Source organism: Polypterus senegalus, chromosome 3, assembly GCF_016835505.1.
Source record: "Polypterus senegalus isolate Bchr_013 chromosome 3, ASM1683550v1, whole genome shotgun sequence".
In the NCBI taxonomy this organism is placed as follows: domain Eukaryota; kingdom Metazoa; phylum Chordata; class Cladistia; order Polypteriformes; family Polypteridae; genus Polypterus; species Polypterus senegalus.
Window position 1 is genome coordinate 225,937,416 of NC_053156.1, and position 24,485 is coordinate 225,961,900.

Sequence of the window (24,485 nt, forward strand, 5' to 3'; positions counted from 1 at the left end):
TGTTACAATGTTGCTTTTCTTGCTGAACAATTTTTCAAATGTTAATTTTCTCCCTGTGCTTAAAAATCATTAAAATACCGGCCTGATTATGCGGCGTATGGTACGCTGTGGGTTGGCTAGTGATACTTAATTGGCTTCGACTGTGGTGCATATACAGTTTAAACCACCCACCATTGAAAGTGAGTTGCAATCATGGGTAAAACTAAGGAGCTTTCACAAAAGCTGAGAGAGGAAATTATTTCATTGCACTTGAAGGGCATCAGGTATAAGAAAATTCCAAGTGGCACCATTGGGAGCATTTTAAGGTTTAAAACTTCTGACACATCTGCAAACTTGTGTGGCCGAGGGAGAAAGCCTAAAAAATAAAATTTCATCAGGAACTCTAAACAACTTAGTCTTGACAACTAAGAAAAACCCCTGTGTAACTGCAGAACACCTACAGGGTGACCTGACAAAGACTGGGACAAGTGCTTCAGTGGCAACTATAAGATGAGCACTGAATAAACAAGGACTTAATGGCCACACTCCAAGATGCGCTCCACTCTTGACCACAAAGAACATCAAAGGTCAACTAGAATATGACAGGAGAAATTTGGATAGGCTCGCAGAGTTTTGGGAAACAGTTCTATTAAACTAAACTAACTATTTGGACACACACACCAGCGGTGGTATGTTTGGCATGAGGAAGGCCAAGCTATTGATCAAAAGATTACCATCCCCACAGTCAAGCATGGAGGTGGGTCATTGATGATGTGGGAATGTTTTCAGCTGCAGGAACTGGCAATGCTGACTGTGTAACTGGTATCATGGATTCCCAGAAATACCTGGCCAATTTAAAGAGAAATTTGATGCCGCCTTTTCAGGAATTGAATCTTGGTGATCATTGGACTTTCCAGCAAGACCTTGATCCCAAGCACACCACCAAGTTAACCAAAGTTTGGTTCAGACATAGATGCTTGAGTAGCCTTCTCAATCCCCAGATTTAAATCATATTGAAAATCTTTGGTGGGATTTAAAGAAGGCCGTTGCAGCACAGTAGCCAACAAACATCAATGAGCTGGAGGCTTTTGCATGTGAAGAATGGGCAAAGATTCCAAAAGAAAGGTGTAAGAAGGTTGTCACCACTTATCAAAAATGGTTATCAGAAGTTATAAAGGCTAAAGGATGTTCCACAATGTACTCAAGCTGGGGGTTTAATAATAGTTCACCTGCACATTTATAAAAAAAGTTACTTTTTTTATTTGAACTCAAACTTATGTCAATTTATGTTCTCAAAATTACTCTAAAAATGTGTCAATAAATACGTTTTGTTATTTAATGAGGCTTTTGTCATATATGTTCATTAACCTTGCTTCATAACACACTATAATGTCTTTTGAGGTGAGGGGGTTGAATATTTCTGAATGCAACTGTAATTAGGAAAGATCTACAGTGGGTACGGAAAGTATTCAGACCCCCTTCAATTTTTCACTCTTTGTTATATTGCAGCCATTTGCTAAAATCATTTAAATTATTTTTTTTCCTCATTAATGTACACAGCACCCCATATTGACAGACAAAAAAAAAAGAATTTTTGAAATTGTTGCAGATTTATTAAAAAAGAAAAACTGAAATATTCAGACCCTTTGCTGTGACACTCATATTTAACTCAGGTGCTTTCAATTTCTTCTGATCATCCCTGAGATCACCTTCATTTGAGTCCAGCTGTGTTTGATTATACTGATTGGACTTCTACTAAATACTGAGCAAAGGGTCTGAGTACTTAGGACCATGTGATATTTCAGTTTTTCTTTTTTAATAAATCTGCAACAATTTCAAAAAATCTTTTTTTTGTCTGTCAATATGGGGTGCTGTGTGTACATTAATGAGGAAAAAAAATAATTTAAATGATTTTAGCAAATGGCTGCAATATAACAAAGAATGAAAAATTGAAGGGGGTCTGAATACTTTCCGTACCCACTGTAGATGCTCTGTCATTTTGTTTCCTCATTTATAAGATGTTAGAATACAAACACACAGCATAATAAGTAATCACCATCTGCAGAGGCCCCATCAAGCAGTAAATTACCGTCCAATTGACTGAATTGCTTTTTAAATGTCCATGCAAACTGGAGAAGTAATTAAACAGCCCAACAACAAAGTGCAATTCCACAGAAAATAGGGGAGAAACCATTTAGGTAATCCTTTGACAAAAACAAACACATGCACTAGAAAATTTGAACTAAAAAATAAGTCACAGAAAGTATTTTAAACTTCTTCTTTCGGCTGCTCCCATTAGGGGTTGCCACAGCAGATCATCTGTCCGCATTTGGATTTGGCAAAATTTTACACCGGATGCCCTTCCTGACGTAACCCTCCCCATTTATCCGGGCTTGGGACCGGCGCGAAGAAACACACTGGTTTGTGCATCCTCTGTGGCTGGGTTACAGAAAGTATTTTAAACATTGAAGTAAAATGAATAGTGGTATGTGGGACTTCAAAGTAAACAAAAGCTCAATGAAAAATGAGACACTATTGGTCAGCTCCACTTAGCTCTGCTACCTTAGAGCTTTCAGTTAAGACTGAATAAAGTATCCCCTAAAAATTGTATTGGTGGTCTAATATACTGTATACAAACATTAGGTCTCTGAAATTACTGTTTCCATTCTAAAAGTCATTGCCCAGAATATACAGTGCATCCGGAAAGTATTCACAGCGCATCACTTTTTTCACATTTTGTTATGTTACAGCCTTATTCCAAAATGGATTAAATTCATTTTTTTCCTCAGAATTCTACACACAACACCCCATAATGACAACTTGAAAAAAGTTTACTTGAGGTTTTTGCAAATGTATTAAAAATTTAAAAACTGAGAAATCACATGTACATAAGTATTCACAGCCTTTGCTCAATACTTTGTCGATGCACCTTTGGCAGCAATTACAGCCTCAAGTCTTTTTGAATATGATGCCACAAGCTTGGCACACCTATCCTTGGCCAGTTTCGCCCATTCCCCTTTGCAGCACCTCTCAAGCTCCATCAGGTTGGATGGGAAGTGTCGGTGCACAGCCATTTTAAGATCTCTCCAGAGATGTTCAATCTGATTCAAGGCTGTGCTATGGCTGGGCCACTCAAGGACATTCACAGAGTTGTCCTGAAGCCACTCCTTTTGATATCTTGGCTGTGTGCTTAGGGTCGTTGTCTTGCTGAAAGATGAACCATCGCCCCAGTCTGAGGCCAAGAGCGCTCTGGAGCAGGTTTTCATCCAGGATGTCTCTGTACATTGCTGCAGTCATCTTTCCCTTTATCCTGACTAGTCTTCAAGTTTCTGCCGCTGAAAAACATCCCCACAGCATGATGCTGCCACCACCATGCTTCACTGTAGGGATGGTATTGGCCTGGTGGTGAGCGGTGCCTGGTTTCCTCCAAACGTGACGCTTGGCATTCACACAAAAGAGTTCAATCTTTGTCTCATCAGACCACAGCATTTTGTTTCTCATGGACTGAGAGTCCTTCAGGTGCCTTTTGGCAAACTCCAGACGGGCTGCCATGTGCCATCTACTAAGGAGTGGCTTCCGTCTGCCCACTCTACCATACAGGCCTGATTGGTGGATTGCTGCAGAGATAGTTGTCCTTCTGGAAGGTTCTCCTCTCTCCACAGAGGACCTCTGGAGCTCTGACAGAGTGACCATCGGGTTTTTGGTCACCTCCCTGACTAAGGCCCTTCTCCCCCGATCGCTCAGTTTAGATGGCCAGCCAGCTCTAGGAAGAGTCCTGGTGGTTTCAAACTTCTTCCACTTACAGATGATGGAGGCCACTGTGCTCATTGGGACCCTCAAAGCAGCAAATATTTTTCTGTAACCTTCCCCAGATTTCTGCCTCGAGACAATCCTGTCTCAGAGGTCTATAGACCATTCCTTTGACTTCATGCTTGGTTTGTGCTCTGCCATGAACTGTCAACTGTGGGACCTTATATAGACAGGTGTGTGCCTTTCCAAATCATGTCCAATCAACTGAATTTACCACAGGTGGACTCCAATTAAGCTGCAGAAACATCTCAAGGATGATCAGGGGAAACAGGATGCACCTGAGCTCAATTTTGAGCTTCATGGCAAAGGCTGTGAATACTTATGTACATGTGATTTCTCAATTTTTTTTATTTTTAATAAATTTGCAAAAACCTCAAGTAAACTTTTTTCACGTTGTCATTATGGGGTGTTGTGTGTAGAATTCTGAGGAAAAAAAATAATTTAATCCATTTTGGAATAAGGCTGTAACATAACAAAATGTGGAAAAAGTGATGCGCTGTGAATACTTTCTGGATGCTCTGTATATATCGCAGGCTCTGAACTGAACAGTCTTCACCAGGACATGTATTTATAAACATCATCATTTTCTAGAGTTGTGGAGGTTGACTGTATGGTAGACTGTATGTCTTGAAAAGTGCCAGGAAGATGTTTTGGTTTGATACATTATACCAATTTGATGTGGGACAGTGTATGAAAGTGCCAAGTATGAAAAACACTCCTAATTAGCATATTTTCATCTCTATCTTCAAAGGCTTCTAGCTGAGGAGGAGGATAAGCTGAAGCAGTTAATGCTGATGAAGGAGGAACAGGAGGAATATATCTTAAAAACTCAGCGTGAGAAGCAAGAGTTGAAACAGGAGATGGAAACCAAAACCAAAGCTCTGGAGGAAGCTCAGCGGCAGCTAGAGGAAGTGAGAGTGAACAGACAGAGAGTCGACATGGATGTCATGGTGAGAAACTCCTCAAAGCAGAAGAGTTCTCAGTTGCCATACCATCTGCTCACAGAAGTAGCTTCTCAAATAAATTCATACTCTAGCTCAGTGGTGGGTAATGTTGGTCCTGGAGAGCCACAGTGGCTACAGTTTTTCACTCCAACCCAAGTGCTTAATTAGAAGCCAATCCTTACCAATCTCAGACCTTGTTTAATTTTATGGCTTGTTAGTCTGCAATGTAAGATTCTTATATCATAGGTTTTATCGTTTCCAAGAATATCATCCAAAAGATTTGAAGCCTAAATAGTATAATTTTCAGTCCGTCATATTTTTCTATTAAGTGTGTTATTAAATCAAACGGTGCATGATAAACACACACAGATGTAAGTGGAAACAAGTTAGATGGAGAACTGCTGGATCCTTTGTCATTTACATCTTACTGCTAATAAGGAGCCATTAAAAACAAGGAATGCGACTGTTTAAAATTGAACAAAGCAATTAAGGGTGGGGAACCTTAACAAGCGAGACTACTAAAATGAAGCATCAAAATGTCACGTAAGCAATAAGTGCTTCATCAGCATTAATTGACTTCTCATTAAGAAACTGGGTTAGAACAAAAACCTGCAGCCACTGCGGCTCTCCAGGACAGACATTGCCCACCCCTGCTCTAGGTTTACCTTATAAAAGCTGACACCTTCATTGTTTTATAATCTGCAACTTTTACCTCTTCCCTTATGTCTTTCTACTTTGTTGTTTGTTTTTTTTCCTGGTGCTGTTCTGCACCTGTACCCAGGCTGCCCAGAGGAAACTCCGCCAAGCCAGTACCAACGTCAAACACTGGAATGTGCAAATGAACAGACTAATGCATCCCATAGGCCCAGGAGGTAAGCATGTTACAAAATCATAAGAATATAAGCATTTCCCCTTAAAAGAAATGATACACAAAGTCTACAACTTTATGTCTCAGATACAGCACCATCATTCAATGTGGAGTACTAGGCTCTCTTGCATCTTACATTTGCTAGTGTGCATGTTTATGTTGTGTTTGCACTATATTCTTAATGTGATGGATCAGTTCAAATGGACATGACTGAGTGCATATATAAAGGTAAACTCAGTCTTGCTTTCTTGAAAACGTCACGTGACTGAGAATTGCAGTACAAGAGTGAATGCTGCTTGAGAATCCGCTGCTTCTTTTGGGTGTACATGGATGGTCGAGTGGAATAATAGAGAATAGGAGAATGGGGAGTGTTTTGTCTTGATAGATACTTTCCCCTTTTGTATCTATACTAATAAAAAGCAAAGCCCTCACTGACTCATCACTAATTCTCCAACTTCCCGTGTAGGTAGAAGGCTGAAATTTGGCAGGCTCATTCCTTACAGCTTACTTACAAAAGTTGGGCAGGTTTCATTTTGAAATTCTACGCGTAACGGTCATAACTGGAACCTATTTTTCTATATATACTGTAATGGACTTCAGCTCGAAGCCCGTGGGGTGCGGAGTTGCGTTTGACATCATCACGCCTCCCACGTAATCATGTGAAATGACTCTGAATGCAGTACGTAGAAAACAAGGAAGAGCTCCAAACAGCGCTGAACAGAAACGCCATTTCACAATTGAGAAGGCAGCAAAAGATTATGAAGTGAGTGATGCATACAAGCATATTCATACGTGCAGCTACTGCGGAAACAAAGCACGGTGTGAACCGAAAGTTTAAATTAACTTTATAGACACACTCCCGCTGCCGTTTGTCATGCCTTTGTCGAATACTTTATTCGCGAGATACAAGTTTAATGAGAGGACACGAGGTATAAACGAGACTTTGGATCACTTTGTAACGGAGTTAAAATTGCTGTAGCAAGAAACTTTTAAGTGCCGGGTCTTAGCTAACATTAAATAAACCCGTTGACATCGCGAGATCGCACGAGCACAGCTGAGAAGCTTCGATGCATGTATTCCATAACTCGTTAAAAAAAAATAACGCATTTAATCACACTTTGCATTCCAAGCAAAGGGGAACTTTTGTCAGTGCATGATTTCCTGGTACATCGATTACATTGATGCACACATCAGAGCTACAAAAATGTTAGAGTCGGAATAAAGCGCGTTCCTAAGACTGATCGGAGGCAAATTTCATTTCAAAAGACTACCCGACGGAAGCCTTGATAAAAGCGTGGTTTTGTGCAAACTGTCCAAATGCGAACCTGATTGAAAGAAATTATAATCAAATCCTTGATGACAGCAACACTCATAATGGTCACAAAGCTATTACATTCACAATCATGTTACATTATTTTTAAAATGTTTCCTTTTCTTAGCACAAGCACAGCTGAGAAACTTCGATGCATGTACTCCATAACGTGTTAAAAAAAATAACGCATTTAATCACACTTTCAATTCCAAGCAAAGGGGAACTTTTGTCAATGCATGATTTCCTGGTACATCGATTACATTGATGCACACATCAGAGCTACAAAAATGTTATAGTCGGAATAAAGCGCGTTCCTACGACTGATCGGAGGAAAATTTCATTTCAAAAGACTTCCCGACAGAAGCCTTGATAAAAGCATGGTTTTGTGCACACTGAAAAGCAAGCAAAATTAGATGCATTACAGAAAGCGGACTTGGACTTCCGTGACCGTTAGTAATTCTAATTACATCTAATTACAAAATGTTCAATGATCACACTGTTTTAGCCTAATGTACAAAATAATTTTGGCTAAGGTTACTCAGAGTTTAAAGGTGAAGCTGGTCAAATTACCTTTTATGTTTCTGCATTATTTTTTAAGAAGAAAAACTGCACTTTATGTTGAAATTTTTGTTATTAGTATTTAAAGACAATACCATTCTGAAAATGTATTTAAAGTACTTAAAATACCACTTTATTTTTAAGTCTGCCCAATTTTAGCCAGGGATGATATTTTTGTTTCTGTTTTGAATTGAAATGCAGTTTAAAAGCATTTTTTTTTCAGAAATTAAAAGAGCTTGAGTTTACAATATTCATGTCCATGTCTATTATTTGATTCTGTCGCCCACTAAAACCCTTTTAAATTAAAAAAAACATTTGCGATTTGGGGCAAATTTTCATGTGTGATTACTTACGATTAATCAAGATTAATTATTACACAGCCTCTAATTAATTAGATAAATTTTTTTAATCGAGTCCCACCCCAAATATATATATGTAGATATATATATATATATATATATATACAGTATATATATGTAGATTTGTATATATATATGTGTGTGTGTGTGTATATATATATGTATGTGTGTATATATATGTTTATATGTGTGTGTATGTATATATATATATATATGTGTGTGTATATATATATATATATATATATATATATATATATATATATATATATATATATATATGTATATATGTATATATATATATATGTATATATGTATATATGTATGTATATATATATGTATGTATATATATGTGTATGTATATGTATATATATATATATATATATATATATATATATATATGCCAGCAACACTCACGTCAATGACAACACAATTACATTGACGATCATGTTAAGTTATTTTCAAGATGTTTCCTTTTCTTTTTCATTACTTCTTTAACACACTACTTCTCCACTGCGAAGCGCGGGTATTTTGCTAGTTATTAATATGTAGCCTTTGTCAGATTGACTCAAATTTCCCAGACTTACCACTCTTTATAAGGTATTGTGCCATATAACTTCTCCCCACCTTCCTTTCTACATGTATAACCTCAGGCAATTAGGTGTAGTAAAATTCAAGCAGGAGTTAAGTTACAATTTAAACAATGTATTATTGATAATATTCATAAATAATAACAATATGCAAAGTACATTTGAATATTGGCAACCATATAACCTGATAAATGGTGATGTGTAGTTTCAGGCAGCACACAGACTTGTTAGTTACTTAAAATGTCTCTAGTTATGGCATCATTTTGTGGTCAGCTTTCTTCAGAACAGGCTGCATGCTTGTATCAATATGGCTGCCGAGCTGTGCTCTTCATTGTGCTGTCCTTTTCAGTTCATGGTGTGAGATGGTCTTTCATCAGTTTGGTAAGAGAGAGAGAGCTGGGTAAACCAAGCAAGTTTTCTGTTCAACCCCTAGAGCCAATAGGATCTTGTGGTACTTAAAGGCTTCTGATACAAGCCAGTTCCAAACAGCCATACTTCAGACCAACGGGGAAACAGAAAACATCTTCACCCCTGCCACCCCCCAAAACTATTTGTTGAGCTAATAAGTATGCCAGTTAGGCAGCCTGGCTTTCCTCTGGGGGTTGACTGAGAATTCTGCAGAGAAACACTTACCAAACTTGTTTGTGGCACTCCCAACCCAACTCTGTCAACAACAACAACAAAAACATTTATATAGCACATTTTCATACAAATAATGTAGCTCAAAGTGCTTTACATGATGAAGAAAGAGAAAAAAGACTAAAGTAAGAATTAAAATGAGAGAACACTAACATATAATAAAAGTAAGGTCTGATGGCCAGGGAAGACAGAAAAAACAAAAAAAAACTCCAGACGGCTGGAGAAAAAATAAAATCTACAGGGGTTCCAGGCCATGAGACCACCCAGCCCCCTGTAGGCATTCTACCTAACATAAGTGATCAGTCTTCATTGTATTCAGAGTTCTCATGGAAGGACTTGATGATGATGGTCACATGGACTTCTGGCCTTTAATCCATGAATGTAGGGACATTGCGGTGCTTTGATTAGGTCATGTTGGCACAGATCGCCACCACAGAAATACAGAAAAAGAACAGAGAGAATTGGGGTTAGTATGGATTTTGGAGTCACCATGAATAGTAACGATAATTAATTGAATATACAGAGCATCGGGATTAAACTAAAATGAAGCTATGAGAAAGCCATGTTAAAGTAATGTGTTTTAAACAGTTTTTTCATGTGCTCCACTGTATTAGCCTGGCGAATTCCTATTGACAGGCTATTCCATATTTTAGCTGCATAACAGCAGAAGGCCGTCTCACCACTTCTTTTAAGTATAGCTCTTGGAATTCTAAGCAGACACTCATTTGAAGATCTAAGGTTATGATTTGAAGGGTAAGGTGTCAGACATTCCGAAATATAAGATGGAGCGAGATTATTTAAGGCTTTGTAAACCATAAACAGTATTTTAAAGTCAATTCTGAATGACACAGGTAACCAGTGTAGTGACATCAAAACTGGAGAAATGTGCTCGGATTTTCTTTTCCTAGTTAAGATTCTAGCAGCTGCATTCTGCGTTAGTTGCAATTTTTTGGGTAGTCCTGAGAGGATTGCGTTACTGTAATTTAGTCGACTGAAAACAAAAGTGTGAACTAATTTCTCAGCATCTTTCAATGATATAAGAGGTCTAACTTTTGCTATATTTCTTAAGTGAAAAAATGCTGTCCTAGTGATCTGATTATTATGTGATTTAAAATTCAGGTCAGAGTCAATAAATAAATAAATTCTTTACCTCCGTCTTGACCTTTAATCCTAATGCATCAAGTTTATTTCTAATAACCTCATTATATCCATTATTGCCAATCACTTAAATTTCAGTTTTCTCTTTATTTAGCTTGAGAAAATTACTACTCATTCATTCAGAAACACAAGTAAGACATTGTGTTAGTGAAACAACAGAGTCAGGGTCATCAGGTGCTATTGATAAATACAGCTGCGTGTCATCAGCATAGCTATGGTAGCTCACGTTATGCCCAGAGATAACCTGACCTAACGGAAGCATGTAGATCGAAAAGAGCAGTGGACTCAGGATAGAGCCTTGTGGAACACCATATAGAATATCATGTCTTTTGAAGTATAATTGCCACAACTAACAAATAATTTTCTACCTGCCAGGTAGGATTCAAACCAATTTAAGACACTGCCAGAGAGGCCCACCCACTGACTAAGGTGATCTCTAAGAATATTGTGATCAATGGTATCAAATTCGGCACTCAGATCGTAAAATTACAAAGAGACTCCGTCCTAAAGGGGGGAAGGGGTTCTTAAACCATCAAACTATTGCTGCTGTTCTCAATAATGTAACGCTAATACTACATTGCTTTGTCTAAGTTACAAATAAAGACATAGAAAATATTTATCAACTTGTATGCAAAATTTCACATCACAACAGGGAGTCACAGGCTTGATATCCTATAGTATTTCAGAGGCATAAATATGACGAACTTGTAAAAGAAAAAAGTTGATTTTTGAAACTGAAGCATGTCTATGTAAATCTCCTTTATTTATCCAAAGTGGAAAAATTTAGTTGGTCATACATAAAGACAAATGAAGTACAGACCAAGTAGGCATTGTTACAGAGCAGGGATGGTATAGCCTAGGTGATTGCTGCAAAGTCTTTCATGAATTCTACGCACCCATGTCATACAGTCACACTAGTAATAAGTAAGGGTCCTCATGCAGATATTACTTATGCAGGGCATATTAGATGTTGTTAAATGACTAAATGATTGAGGTTGCATGGGTTCTCCCTTAACTCACTTACTTTTTGATTGGGATGCAGCCAAATGTGTATAGGGACTCCCCTGATATGGTTATGAATGAATGGACCTGACAAAGGCTACCTTTAAACATAATAATAATAATTCTACAATAAAAAAGTAAAATATATGTTTCTTTTTGTTTTTTAGTTCAAGAAATGAGAAACGTATTCAAGTTAGAACCACATGCTGAGTGGGTCACATTCATTCACACCTGAACTCTTTACAACATCCAGCTTAAGTAAACGGCAGTCTTTGGACTCAAGGTGCAGGGGCATAGCTTTAATTTAAAATGTAGTAGAGACCCTTGTTTGTGTAGTTCAGTGGGTGTTTAAGAAGGTTTTATTGAGAAAATGGACATGACTTTATGTTGCTTGGATATTGGTTGGGACTTTATCCACTTCAATAGAAGCTGTCAACCCTATGAAAGATTGGTGGGTACATGTTCCACCTTCTTGGAAAGTTAGATGAAGAAAGTGCTGCTGCAGATAAAATACAAGTGTTGAAATAGTGATTGGGAAAATCTAAAATACTGTACAGTATTGTGAATATGTGAAGAATATGCATGTAGAAGTCAGTCCCGGTTAAAGATTGGGCCTGCAGGGTTGTAACACTAAGGCTAGATGCTACTCACATAAAAATACATGCATGAATTTAGTACTTAAACACCAATTCCATGGATAAGGCATTGCAGAATAATTTGTGGAGCAGAATTCAAACAAAAGTGCCACCATTTTTGATAGAGACCATCTTCTGTTCATTGATTTACTTTGTTGTACTGACTGCATGCAGTTGATAAATACTGCATTTAGTTTTAAGCTGCTAGTACGGGAAAACCCATAAACCAAAGAATGTTCATGTAGGTTAATAACCAGACTGTTCCTCTTTGACTGTGTTTTTTATATGCTTTCATGAAAAATAAAAAAGGAACTAGCCACTCAGATGTGATTGTTTTTTTGCTAGAAAGCAGAGAAGGGAGTACAGCAGTGTGGAGACTGGGTTAGGTTAACAAGGAAATGCACTAGTAATTGTTGACTGAAAATTACATGAGGCATTTCATACTATTACAAACATTTCGACCAGTATTTTTTTTGTATCCTTTACCTGTCACATTAAGCACTATTGCCAGGTCCTCTGTATTTCAACTCATGCTGCCTGTATTTCCTGTAGAGCACTGGCGTAGCTAGTGAGGGGTGGAGGGGGTGGTCCACATTGTGGGCAACACTTTTTTAGGGGTGGTGTTTTTTAATAAACTTTAGTACTAGACTTTTTAGACTTTTTTGACAATTTTGTTTGAAAGGGCTTTGGCAAGCTAATGTGTATTATCTATGTCAAAATTACACCATTTGTAATGTTTACAAACTGTTACAAATACATATTTTGCAAAGTTACATTTTACAAATGCAAATCTTGACCATTTCGCCGACTTACTCTGACTGAAGACTCTCTCTGTTGACTTATTCCAGCCGAAAGGGACGAACCCTTGAATCTCATTGTTAATATTTTATTATTTTTTTCAGTCTCAAGATGAAGCAAACAAAAGAGTGCGGTGCTGCTTTTAGAAAAACGTAAGGGAAGATGTATTAAAAAGGATTGGAGGGGTATTATTGAAATACCTCAATCATAATTAACAATTAAAAACTTAGTTCAAATTTCCATCATTTTAATGTTTTGTATATGTATTCTGTTTTATTTTGTAAGGGAGGAGGAGGGGGTGTCAAACTCAAAGATTGTTCCAGGTGTCATAAACTCGACCAAGAGCCATAGCAAGGTTTGGGGCAGTCACCCGTATATTATTTTCCTGGCTGCAAAATTGAAATATGTGATAGCACTGATGTGCATAAACCGAAGACCAAAGCAGAACTGAGGGGATAGGGGAAAGGTGGAGGCTTTTAAAGGCTAGTATAGAAAGTGAAGTGAAAGGGGCCAGGTCAGGAAGGGTCTTCATCCATAGGCTCGGGCTCGGAAGTAACGTCAACAGGGTCAGGCGGAGTTTCCCGTGAATGGTCTGCAAAAAAGCGAGAAAAAGAATCGGTGCACTCCGCCACATCCAGGTCTGGCTCGGAATTGCACTCATTCAAGCCCTTTAGCTGCGTCCCATGTGCACATGTGTGACACGGGCGATATAAACTCTAGCTATGCCACTGCTGTAGAGCCTTTCATAGTTAACAATGCCACAGAGCTGTTTACAAATCCAATTAATCTATTGTATTTAAATTTATTTGTCTTTATTTTATGCTGAGCCTATCACAAAATGAACAGGTTACAAACTACTTTAAAAAATCAAGTCAGACAACCCTTTTTATATAGGTGACCATTAACACATTTTAATTAGTTTATGGCATGTATATCTGATAGAATTTTATAAAAAAAAAAAAATCCTCCAAAATTTCACCACTTAAATTGCTAATATTCTGTGAGGCTTTGGGGAACATTCACTTCCATACATGATTTTCTGGACCTTTCAAGTAATATACTTTAGTCTGCCAAAGTTTTGGCAGCTAGGGTGAAAGTCAAAACAGAAAAAGTGATCAAATAGCCAGGAAGTCAAAGAAAAATTGAATGCAAAAACCTTTAAAAAAGATATTCACGATTGCCCTAATTCTTAAAAAAGAATTATTTGCATTTCTTATTAAATTCGTTATATTTGTTTGTTTTTTTTATTTAAAGAACAATCCAGAAACGTTTACATCATTGCACCGTCTTACTTCCGATAACCATGTAGTAGCAGTGGTATTGTGTCCACTAAAAAATATACAAAATGGTAGGAGCCACCGTTCAGAACAACACACAGAATGGTGATACAGTAATGACAAAAATATAAATTAAACAATAATGATGGTGCAGTGGTAGCACTGCTGTCTCATAGTATGGAGACCTGGGTTCTTGTCCCAGGTCCTCCCTGTGTGGAGTTTACTTGTTTTCCCAGTGTCTGTGTGGGTTGGTTTTGAGTGCTCTCATTGTCCATACACATACATGTTAGGTGAATTGGGGATGTTAAATTGGGCCTACTGTGTGTCTGTTGTATGGGTGTGTGTGTGTTCACCCTGAGATTGACTTGCACCCTGGCCTGGGTTTGTTCCTGCCGTTCGGTCTATGCTAGCTGGGCAAGGCTCGAGACCAACCAACCCCAAACGCAACTCTGATCTGGATTAAGTGGGATCGAAAATTACACAATGTAACAATAATAATGATCTAAAAGCTAAGTTATCCTCAAAAATCTACAAAGAATTAGAATGTGTATAGTTCAAAACACCCAAATAATAATAACATACAATAGGGAATGTTAAAAATCCCTTAAATTTAGTCTTTATTTTATATTGCAGCATTTGGAGTAATAAATTTCCTTAAATAGTGCAATGTAATGACTTTGGGTAATCTACATATGGTACATATATATTTTTTCATGTGCATCTCAGGCTGCACAAACCACAAATCAGAATACACATACATACATGCACACTTACTTATATAAGGTCAATTTTAACACATCTGTTAGCTTGAGATATAGGAGGAAAACATACAGACACCATTCACACATTGGCCGGGATTTCAGAATGGATGCTGCCTCTGAAGATATGAAGAGACAGGTATCTGGTTTAAGCTGTCATGTAGAAAATGAATAATAACAACCTGTATTGACTTTCCCAGTAGGACTAAGATTTTTTTTTTTTTTTTGTGAACTACTATTTCTCTGAGTATGCAGACTCACTTTCAACTCGTCCTGTCTGTTAGGAACAATAGGTTCTGCTGTGATTGCAGGAAAGCTGAGTCAGTGGCACAACATGGCATTGTCACCTCACTAAAACCATTGTTTCGATGTCAGTAAAGGGGCAGAGCTTGAGAAAACTTTTTTTTTTTTTGCTTTTCTCTTACCTGAAATTGTATTTCAAATAATTCTGCTCTTCTAAGACTAATCTGGAACCAAATTTATTCCCAGAGGTTGTGGCTGAACTGTTACTGTTACTCTGAAGGATGTGGCTTGATTACTATGGTGTTTACCCAGACTGAATGGTTAAGCCTTACACGTTCAAGCAGGGTCTTCTTCCAGCCCAACTTAATATACATAACATTTAGATTTATTAGCACAGCAGATGCTTTTATGCAAAGCGACTTACAACAGAGGTAAACATAATTGAGTAACATCAGGCTAGGGCCTGTTTGTTTAGCAAGTGTAACAGGACAAAAGTTAATTGCCACAAGTAAAAAGAAGTAATAATTTATAATTATAGATTATACTATAATTGATAAAGCAATTAAACTTAAATAATAAATTAACAAACAATATGAAAGATTTTTTCTTCTCTTCAATCAATTAGACAGATATTCACAGAACAGGTAGGTTTTCAATTGCTTCTTTAACACATTGAGAAAGTCAGCAGTACAGATGGAGGTGGGTAGCCCATTCCACCAGCTCGGAACTACACAGGAAAAGAGTCTGGATTGAGACTTGATACCACGCAGAGGTGGCATCACCAGATGCCGTTCACTGGCAGACGTGAATGGGCTGGAAGGAGCACAGCAACTCACCAGTGTCTCCATATATGCAGGTGCTGACCCATTGGTGACTCTGTAGGCAAGAATCAGGGATTTGAACTTAATGTGTGCTGCTACATGGAGGGCAATGTAGCTACCTGTAGAGAGGAGTCACATATGCCCGTCTCATCTGGTTAAACACAAGACGGGCCACTGCTTTGTTAACCATCTGCCGTGACTTGATAGCACATGCGGGTACTACTGCCAAAGCGAGTTGCAGTAGTCCAGCCTCAACAAGACCAGAGTCTGAACCAGAAATTGTGTTGCATACTCTGTCAGATAAGGCCTGATCTTGCGAATGTTGTACAGTGTGAACCTGCATGAACGAGAAACAGTAGAAATGTGGTCAGAAAAACATAGCTGCTCATCAATTACCATCCCAAGGTTGTGTATAGATTTGGCAGGTATTAGTGACAGTGAGCCAGGCTGTACAGAGATATGGAGTAGAACAGGCTGGCTACCTGGGATCACAAGAAGCTCTTTTTTTTTACAGGTTGAGCAATATTACTAATACAGTCACAGTCATATACAAATAGGTACACACACACACACACACACACTCCTACATAAATAGCCTCTGATTCATACCAAAACTGATTCACATCTATACATAACAATGCATTCACAAAAGTAGACACCTGCATGTGTATATATATATATATATATATATATATAGTGGCAGATAGGGGGCACTGTCATCCCCTTGAACCCTCAGATCAGACACCAGACACCAGGTAAAAGTCCAATAATTAATTTTATTTGGGCTATACAGTGCACAAGCACCCTCCACTCCACAATACTCATAAACACAATCAAATCCATAATAACAATAATCCTCCACTCTCCCAGATGCGTTGCCACCCTTCCTCCCAGCTCAGCTCAACCCTGGGATCTCCCACAGTCCTTTATTCCTCCCCAGTCCACGTGACTTCCTAGCACTTCCGGGTCAGATCAAAACTCCTTTTCTTCAACCCGGGAGCACATCACTTCCTCTGTCCATGTGATTAGGACGCAGTTCCGGGTTGTAGGGAAAACTCTCACTGCTCCTCCCTGCAGCGTCTTCTAGGGGCCCCTGTGGTATCCATCAGGGCTGTGGATGAAAACTCCAATGTCCATAATTCCCTGCTGGCATTCGGGGCATCTCCATGCTGCAGGGAGGGCTCCACCTGGCGGCCTCGGGGTATTGGCCAGGATGGCTGTGATAAAGTCTCACTTACACAAGTACACACACATACAGTGGTGTGAAAAACTATTTGCCCCCTTCCTGATTTCTTATTCTTTTGCATGTTTGTCACACAAAATGTTTCTGATCATTAAACACTTTTAACCATTAGTCAAATATAACACAAGTAAACACAAAATGCAGTTTTTAAATGATGATTTTTATTATTTAGGGAGAAAAAAAATCCAAACCTACATGGCCCTGTGTGAAAAAGTAATTGCCCCTTGTTAAAAATAACCTAACTGTGGTGTATCACACCTGAGTTCAATTTCCGTAGCCACCCCCAGGCCTGATTACTGCCACACCTGTTTCAATCAAGAAATCACTTAAATAGGAGCTGCCTGACACAGAGAAGTAGACCAAAAGCACCTCAAAAGCTAGACATCATGCCAAGATCCAAAGAAATTCAGGAACAAATGAGAACAGAAGTAATTGAGATCTATCAGTCTGGTAAAGGTTATAAAGCCATTTCTAAAGCTTTGGGACTCCAGTGAACCAAAGTGAGAGCCATTATCCACAAATGGCAAAAACATGGAACAGTGGTGAACCTTCCCAGGAGTGGCCGGCCGACCAAAATTACCCCAAGAGCGCAGAGACAACTCATCAGAGAGGTCACAAAAGACCCCAGGACAACGTCTAAAGAACTGCAGGCCTCACTTGCCTCAATTAAGGTCAGTGTTCACGACTCCACCATAAGAAAGAGACTGGGCAAAACGGCCTGCATGGCAGATTTCCAAGACGCAAACCACTGTTAAGCAAAAAGAACAGTAGAGCGCGTCTCAATTTTGCTAAGAAACATCTCAATGATTGCCAAGACTTTTGGGAAAATACCTTGTGGACTGATGAGACAAAAGTTGAACTTTTTGGAAGGCAAATGTCCCGTTACATCTGGCGTAAAAGGAACACAGCATTTCAGAAAAAGAACATCATACCAACAGTAAAATATGGTGGTGGTGGTGTGATGGTCTGGGGTTGTTTTGCTGCTTCAGGACCTGGAAGGCTTGATGTGATAGATGGAACCATGAATTCTACTGTCTACCAAAAAATCCTGAAGGAGAAAGTCTGGCCATCTGTTCGTCAACTCAAGCTGAAGCGATCTTGGGTGCTGCAACAGGACAATGACCCAAAACACACCAGCAAATCCACCTCAGAATGGCTGAAGAAAAACAAAATGAAGACTTTGGAGTGGCCTAGTCAAAGTCCTGACCTGAATCCAATTGAGATGCTATGGCATGACCTTAAAAAGGCGGTTCATGCTAGAAAACCCTCAAATAAAGCTGAATTACAACAATTCTGCAAAGATGAGTGGGCCAAAATTCCTCCAGAGTGCTGTAAAAGACTCATTGCAAGTTATCGCAAACGCTTGATTGCAGTTATTGCTGCTAAGGGTGGCCCAACCAGTTATTAGGTTCAGGGGGCAATTACTTTTTCACACAGGGCCATGTAGGTTTGGATTTTTTCTCCCTAAATAATAAAAACCATCATTTAAAAACTGCATTTTGTGTTTACTTATGTTATATTTGACTAATGGTTAAATGTGTTTGATGATCAGAAACATTTTGTGTGACAAACATGCAAAAGAATAAGAAATCAGGAAGGGGGCAAATAGTTTTTCACACCACTGTATATACACCCAAACATTTAGATAAATGGACATACACACACAGCCATATACAGTTCAATGCACAATCCTAGATATAGATAGATATAAATAAACAGTAATGCACAGTCAAACACAGATATACTGTTTACAGTATGTACATTTTTTTTTTAATATTGAAAACAGTACAGATAATGGGAGATGATGTAGTTATGCCAGTGAAGAAACAAGGGGAGCCGATAGAGTGCAGAATGTCTGTTATGGGTGCAGGAAGCCCTTAAAGAATGATATTCAGGAGTACCAGCACAAGTTAGAAAGAGATGTGATATGAGCAGAAGTATGCCATGTTCCTCAGGCAGACCGAGGGGAGGTAACTTAGCATGTTGTAGAAGTATCAGACCCTCTGCTAGTAAGGAAGGGAAGGTCACAAAGGGATGACGACAGGATGGACACATCCTGACCACAGTTGGGTGGGGAGGTTTTGGGGTGTTGTAATCACATTGTCTCAAAAATAAAGAAATGGGACAATGTTGCCTTTTTAAAACATTCATTACATAACTACAGATGCCCCTCTAAAGAAGAGACTGGCAACATGGTTGTTAGAGTACATGGGAGACCTGGCCATGCCCTACTAGGAAGAGTTTTAGCCTAATTTCGTGTAGAAACCACAGTTTAAAGGCACTGATCCTCTTCCTATCCTGCTTCTTCAAAGTCTAGCTTTCACATCTGTACAACATCACAGAAAAAAACTTGGCCTGAACAATCCTAAAATTTGTTTTTATAGCGGTGTATCTAGATTTGAGGATCTTTTCGAAGTTTTTCATGGCAGCTCTTTCTAGACCTAACCTGAATAGACTATCTTGTCTGCTGGAATCTTTTCTGTTATTGAAGGATACTGGAAAACAGAAATTATCTATGACTTCTAATTTTTTGTCATCAACTCTAAAGTTGGCTGTTGTGCCAGTTATCATCACTTTAGTCCTCTAGGCATTTAGTTGTAGTCCCATCTTCTCACTTTGTTCCTTTACTTTTCTTATAAGGGTGTGTAAGTCCTCTTCATTTTCCGCTATCTGTGTGGTATCATCCACATATCAAAGGTTGTTGATGTTTCTTCCATCAGTTTTAAATCCATGTTCATCTTCTTCTAGCCCAACTTCTCTCACAAGATATTCTCTCACATAGATATTGCAACTGTATGCAACATTGTCTAACTCCTTTGCTGATTTGGAACTAGTCGTTTTCTCCATCCTCTGTCCTATTAGTTGCTTTTTGCCTAGTGTTAGGTTCTGTATGAGGACAACAAGAGGCTCAGGTATGGCCATTTTCCTGAGGATATTAAATAATCTGATGTGATCATGCAGTAAAAGGCCTTGCTGTAATCTATGAAGCACATAGTAACTTCCTTTCTTTTATTTCTAGGCATTTTCAATTATCCAGCGTGCATCAGAAATGATTATCTCTTATGCCTTGGCTTTTCCTAAATCCAGCATTAATATATGGAAATTCTGTGTGATAATTTGCATACTCTTATAAATTATTATTGATTAATAAAGTATCTATCTATCTATATCTATCTATTTTTAGCACTGGTATACAGAGTAACATTTTCCAGTATGTTATCTCAATGCTTAATACAAATCAAGCACATTTGCATAGCATTAGAAGAGAAAAATTACAAGACAGCTTTAGAACCTAAACGGGTTTTTGACTATAATTTTAAGTTTTGACCCTTTGCCTGTGATTTTTGCCTGTCCCTTTTTGGCAATTTTGTTTCCTGGTCACAACTCCTGGCCTCTTTTTTTTTTTTTTCTCCTCTCTCTCCCCAACACTCGGCATTTACCAGTGTTAATAACAAGGAGATGGCTCAGCTGGTGAGAGGGAGAGAAGCCAGCATCCATGGAAAGACAGAGAGGGAGTGACAGTTGGAAGGAAAAGAAGGGAGTGTAGCAGTACATTTCAGGTAGGATGAGTTACTTCAACTGGTAGAAAGGGTTCAGCATCTTCACAGTAAAGCCCAAAAAGACAGCAAATGAGTTGTTTTTTTCTTTAGTTAGCTAGTATATTGTTTTGGCCTCCAACTTTGCAATTTTATTAATTAAAGCACTAGATGTGTTTATTGTTTGACCAGCTTAATGTTATTTTTGGTGTAGAAGTCTACTATGAGGATCCCCAACCATCAAAACAAATACATAACAATGTGCAGATATACAAGCAGTCACTCGTACTCTAATCTTTCCATCCCATCTCTGGCATACATTATACGAATACAAAATGTATGCACCGAGGTTGGGGCCTGCTCTGGGTCCAGTCCTGGTGGATAGTTTTTACTTGTCGTCAACTATGTGATAGATAAAGACTTGAAGGAGCTAGTTTTACTGTTTGGCATCCTTCTCACAATTCACAGATGTCCATATTAGGTTAATTTGCAACACCACCATTATATAGTAAACAGCATACACGCATTAATACAGACCCACCGACGCACAGATACACAATCTACATCATATATAGCAGGCATGTCAAACTCACTACCATTGGTGGCCCGCTTCAACTGCCATACATATGTCAGCGGGCCGCACTGTTATACTATTATACAAAGTTACTGCAGCTTTCTTTCCAATACTGATATCTTTAAAAAATGTAACACTTAAAGTTTAAGAAAAGCAATTTATTTCCATACATTCTCCATACAACAGCGTACAATTAGAGTCTTAGCCTCTTAGCTAGGTCCTTATATTATTATATTATATTCATTGCTTATATAGGAGTCTTACAGTCTGAGATCTATTTCTTTGTCCCGACACTTGGCATCTTTTGTTAGTAACCAGTTTGTTAATACCAGGCTTGAAATCTTGTGCAGCTGCAACTTTTATGAGGAATGAAAGGTGCTTGACAGTCAGTCTTGAGTGATGTGGGGTTTTGGTAGCTTTCATTAACGAAAACAATTGCTCACAAAGGTAAGTGCTTCTGAACATAGACAATACTCTCGATGCCAACTTACGGATCTGCACATACGAGGGTGGCAGGTAAGCCTGGCACACCAACTTCATTGTATTTTGCCTTCAGAATCTGACTGCAGTTCAATCAATTCCATTTGGATATTCCCGGGCGCATTCTCAACGTTGTAAGAGAAAATTTATATTGTAAAATAAGCCGATATGCAAAAAGCCCCCTGACCTACACTAATTTTACAAACTCAAAATCACAAAAATTTGTTAATAAACAACTCACCACTTCAGATTTTCAGCTGTAGTCTGCACCATTTGTTACAATACTAGCACAAAATTACATAAAACTAGAGCAGAAAAACTTTTTACTACTCATGATGGTCAGTTCTGCCCAGTGGCCAGTCTCAGCAGCCCAGCCAGTAGTGTAGCCTGCAGGGGCGGCTCTAGGCTTGTGGCAGCCCTGGACAGAGAAAGAATCGGTGGCCCCTTCACCCGCCAATGTCAATTTGGTATCTTATGCACGCCGGATGGCCGTGCCCATTGCAGACACTGCATAGCCGCCTCGTGCTCGTGACACGCTTCTACAGTATATGCGCGTGTCTGTAACTTGAAAACCAAGTGGCGGCTCATAATATTCTCATTATGGCAGAACATTATAATACTACATATTGCTTACTGCTCCGACTCTAGCGACATTAGTAAATACAGAGTCCTAATAAACAAGAAACACAATGTTTTTCAGCCACATTGCCGTGAGCTATGTCGTTATTTTGTCTTTCTGTTTTATATTCAATATATATTGGCGTGGGGGCCCTGTGCAGGTGCGCAGTTTGCACATGCCTAAAGCCGCCCCTGCTGCCCGCTGCTGCAGCCTAGCACTTCAGTTGCGATGTCACAGCTCATTAAATTTGGTCAAAGCTCGTGGCTATACTAGCAGATGACGTTTCTGGTACCGTAATGCAATGGGAAAACGCGCTTTTGTCAGAAGACAGAAGTAAGAAAATTCAATAAGTAACGCCGAAGATGCAGAATGATTCAATCACAAACGACAGTAATCATTTTGTACAAGTTCAGTGCTATCTAGGATCTGTCACGTGGGCTGCACAGATTTCTGTTGCGGGCCGCATGCGGCCCAGTGGCCGCGTGTTTGACATGCCTGATATATAGGGTGTGTTCTATGGTGAACTGCTATTTCATCCAGGGTTGGTTTCATCCTTGCACATGTTGCTCCTGAAATTGTCTTCACTCCCTGTGGTTCTGCAAATGGGCTCAGAAAATCAATGAATGATAAGTGATGTTTTCAAATGCAAGCACACAACTTACACTTACGCACAACTACACACACATGTATGCAGTCACATACTAACACCATCCATGCAAAAGAAACCTCATGTACTCATAAGCCACCCTTACTTCCCCCACCACACACACACACACACACACATACGCTAACAGCACAATTTCCCACATCTCTAGGGATTTCTGTGTAAATAAAGCAGAGGCAGAAGGTGAACTAGGCGTCACTGCCTAAGGATGACAATGGAGCCTCCGGCAGTGGAGAGACAGGATGGGGTGGGCCTGGGGGGTGTCATTGTATCCTACATCATTGTGTTCACAAAACGGCAATAATTGCTCAAAACACACAAAAATACACCTTTTCCTTTCTGTGCTAAAAAACAAGATTAATGTGGTCAAAATAGTTTTCCACTAAATGGTATATTCAGAAATAACGATTGTTACATTTATTTTTGCCCACAGAAATAAATGAATCCTAGTTATTTATAGATTTACCACTGGAAACAATAAAAGGTGTTATCTTTCATTTTTTTCTTCTTGTGTTTAAATATGCATTTCATATGAACACAGCACACTGGGGTGACTCCAGGATGTTTGTATTTTTGACTGGAGAAACCTGGCACACTGGTACAGAGTGAATGATCTAGGGAGCAGATGTCACTTTGCAGCATAGACAGTTAATGTCACTTCCAGGGTACACCCAATTTTATTCTGGTTGCTTTTATGTATTTTATTCCTTCTATTTATTTTCTTCTCTCTTCTTTTTTGCTTAATATAGACAAGAAGTCCCCAAGTATTGGAAGTTTCCGTGTCCCCATGCAGAAAGACCCTGGGCTGAAGCTACGTCAGAAATCCCAGGAAAATGAGAGTGAGAGCAAAGAAAACATAGTGCGTGAGGTGGCTCGGCGCTTCTCCCAAGCATCAGAGGAGGTAATGGACACAAACTAAGACAAAGAAATAAACATCCAGGACCCTTGACTCGACACCGTAAAACTTCTCATGAGATCCCTCTGGACTGGCCTTTCATCTGGCCGCAGGACTGCACCCTCCATAGAGCCCCCACTGAGCATTTTGAAATCAACATGAAGAACATACTTGAGATCTCTTTTTACTCTCGGGGCTCACTTTACCAGATATTGTGCTGTACATGTTTATTCATCTGAAGCAGGGGTTCTCCACCAGAAGCCCAATTCTCCAATACATTTATGTACAGATGTTTTTCTAGAGGAGACTTTTACTATTCCCACCATTTTATGTGGACAGGTATCAGCACAGCAAGAAAAGAAGCAAACGTCAGTGATGTGCCAATACACAAATCATATAAGCCTCTGTCACAATGTTTAAATTTCCATTATGTTCTTATAAAAAAAACAACAGACGCTACACACCTTAATGTCTGCCTTTCTATCTATAGATTTCTTATCCTCCTGCAAAAGTGACATTGTCAGTAGTCTTTAAGGTCAATTGTGGGATAGGGTTTGACTGAATTGGGTTGAGTAAAAGGAACAGTCTTTCGGTACATAGAGTTGGGAGGTTTGACAAAACTCATCCCTTTGCACATCCCCTCATGAGTAGGTCAGTATGTAATTGATTCCTGGGCATGCTTATACCAACATACTGTCATTAAGCTGAGAGAACTATAACTTGTTA

At 38.9% G+C, this 24,485-nt stretch overlaps 1 protein-coding gene across 1 annotated transcript in view; it reads left to right on the forward strand.

Annotated features, from left to right (window-relative positions):
- Positions 1 to 24,218, forward strand: part of LOC120525932 (differentially expressed in FDCP 6 homolog) — a 113,696-nt gene extending 89,478 nt beyond the window's left edge. Inside the window, exons 9-11 of the mRNA XM_039748633.1 lie at positions 4,541 to 4,739; positions 5,515 to 5,605; positions 23,614 to 24,218. Coding sequence (XP_039604567.1) covers positions 4,541 to 4,739; positions 5,515 to 5,605; positions 23,614 to 23,783 — 460 coding nt within the window. The 3' untranslated portion in view covers positions 23,784 to 24,218. The remainder of the gene's footprint in view (positions 1 to 4,540; positions 4,740 to 5,514; positions 5,606 to 23,613) is intronic.
- The last annotated feature ends 267 nt before the right edge of the window (positions 24,219 to 24,485 follow it).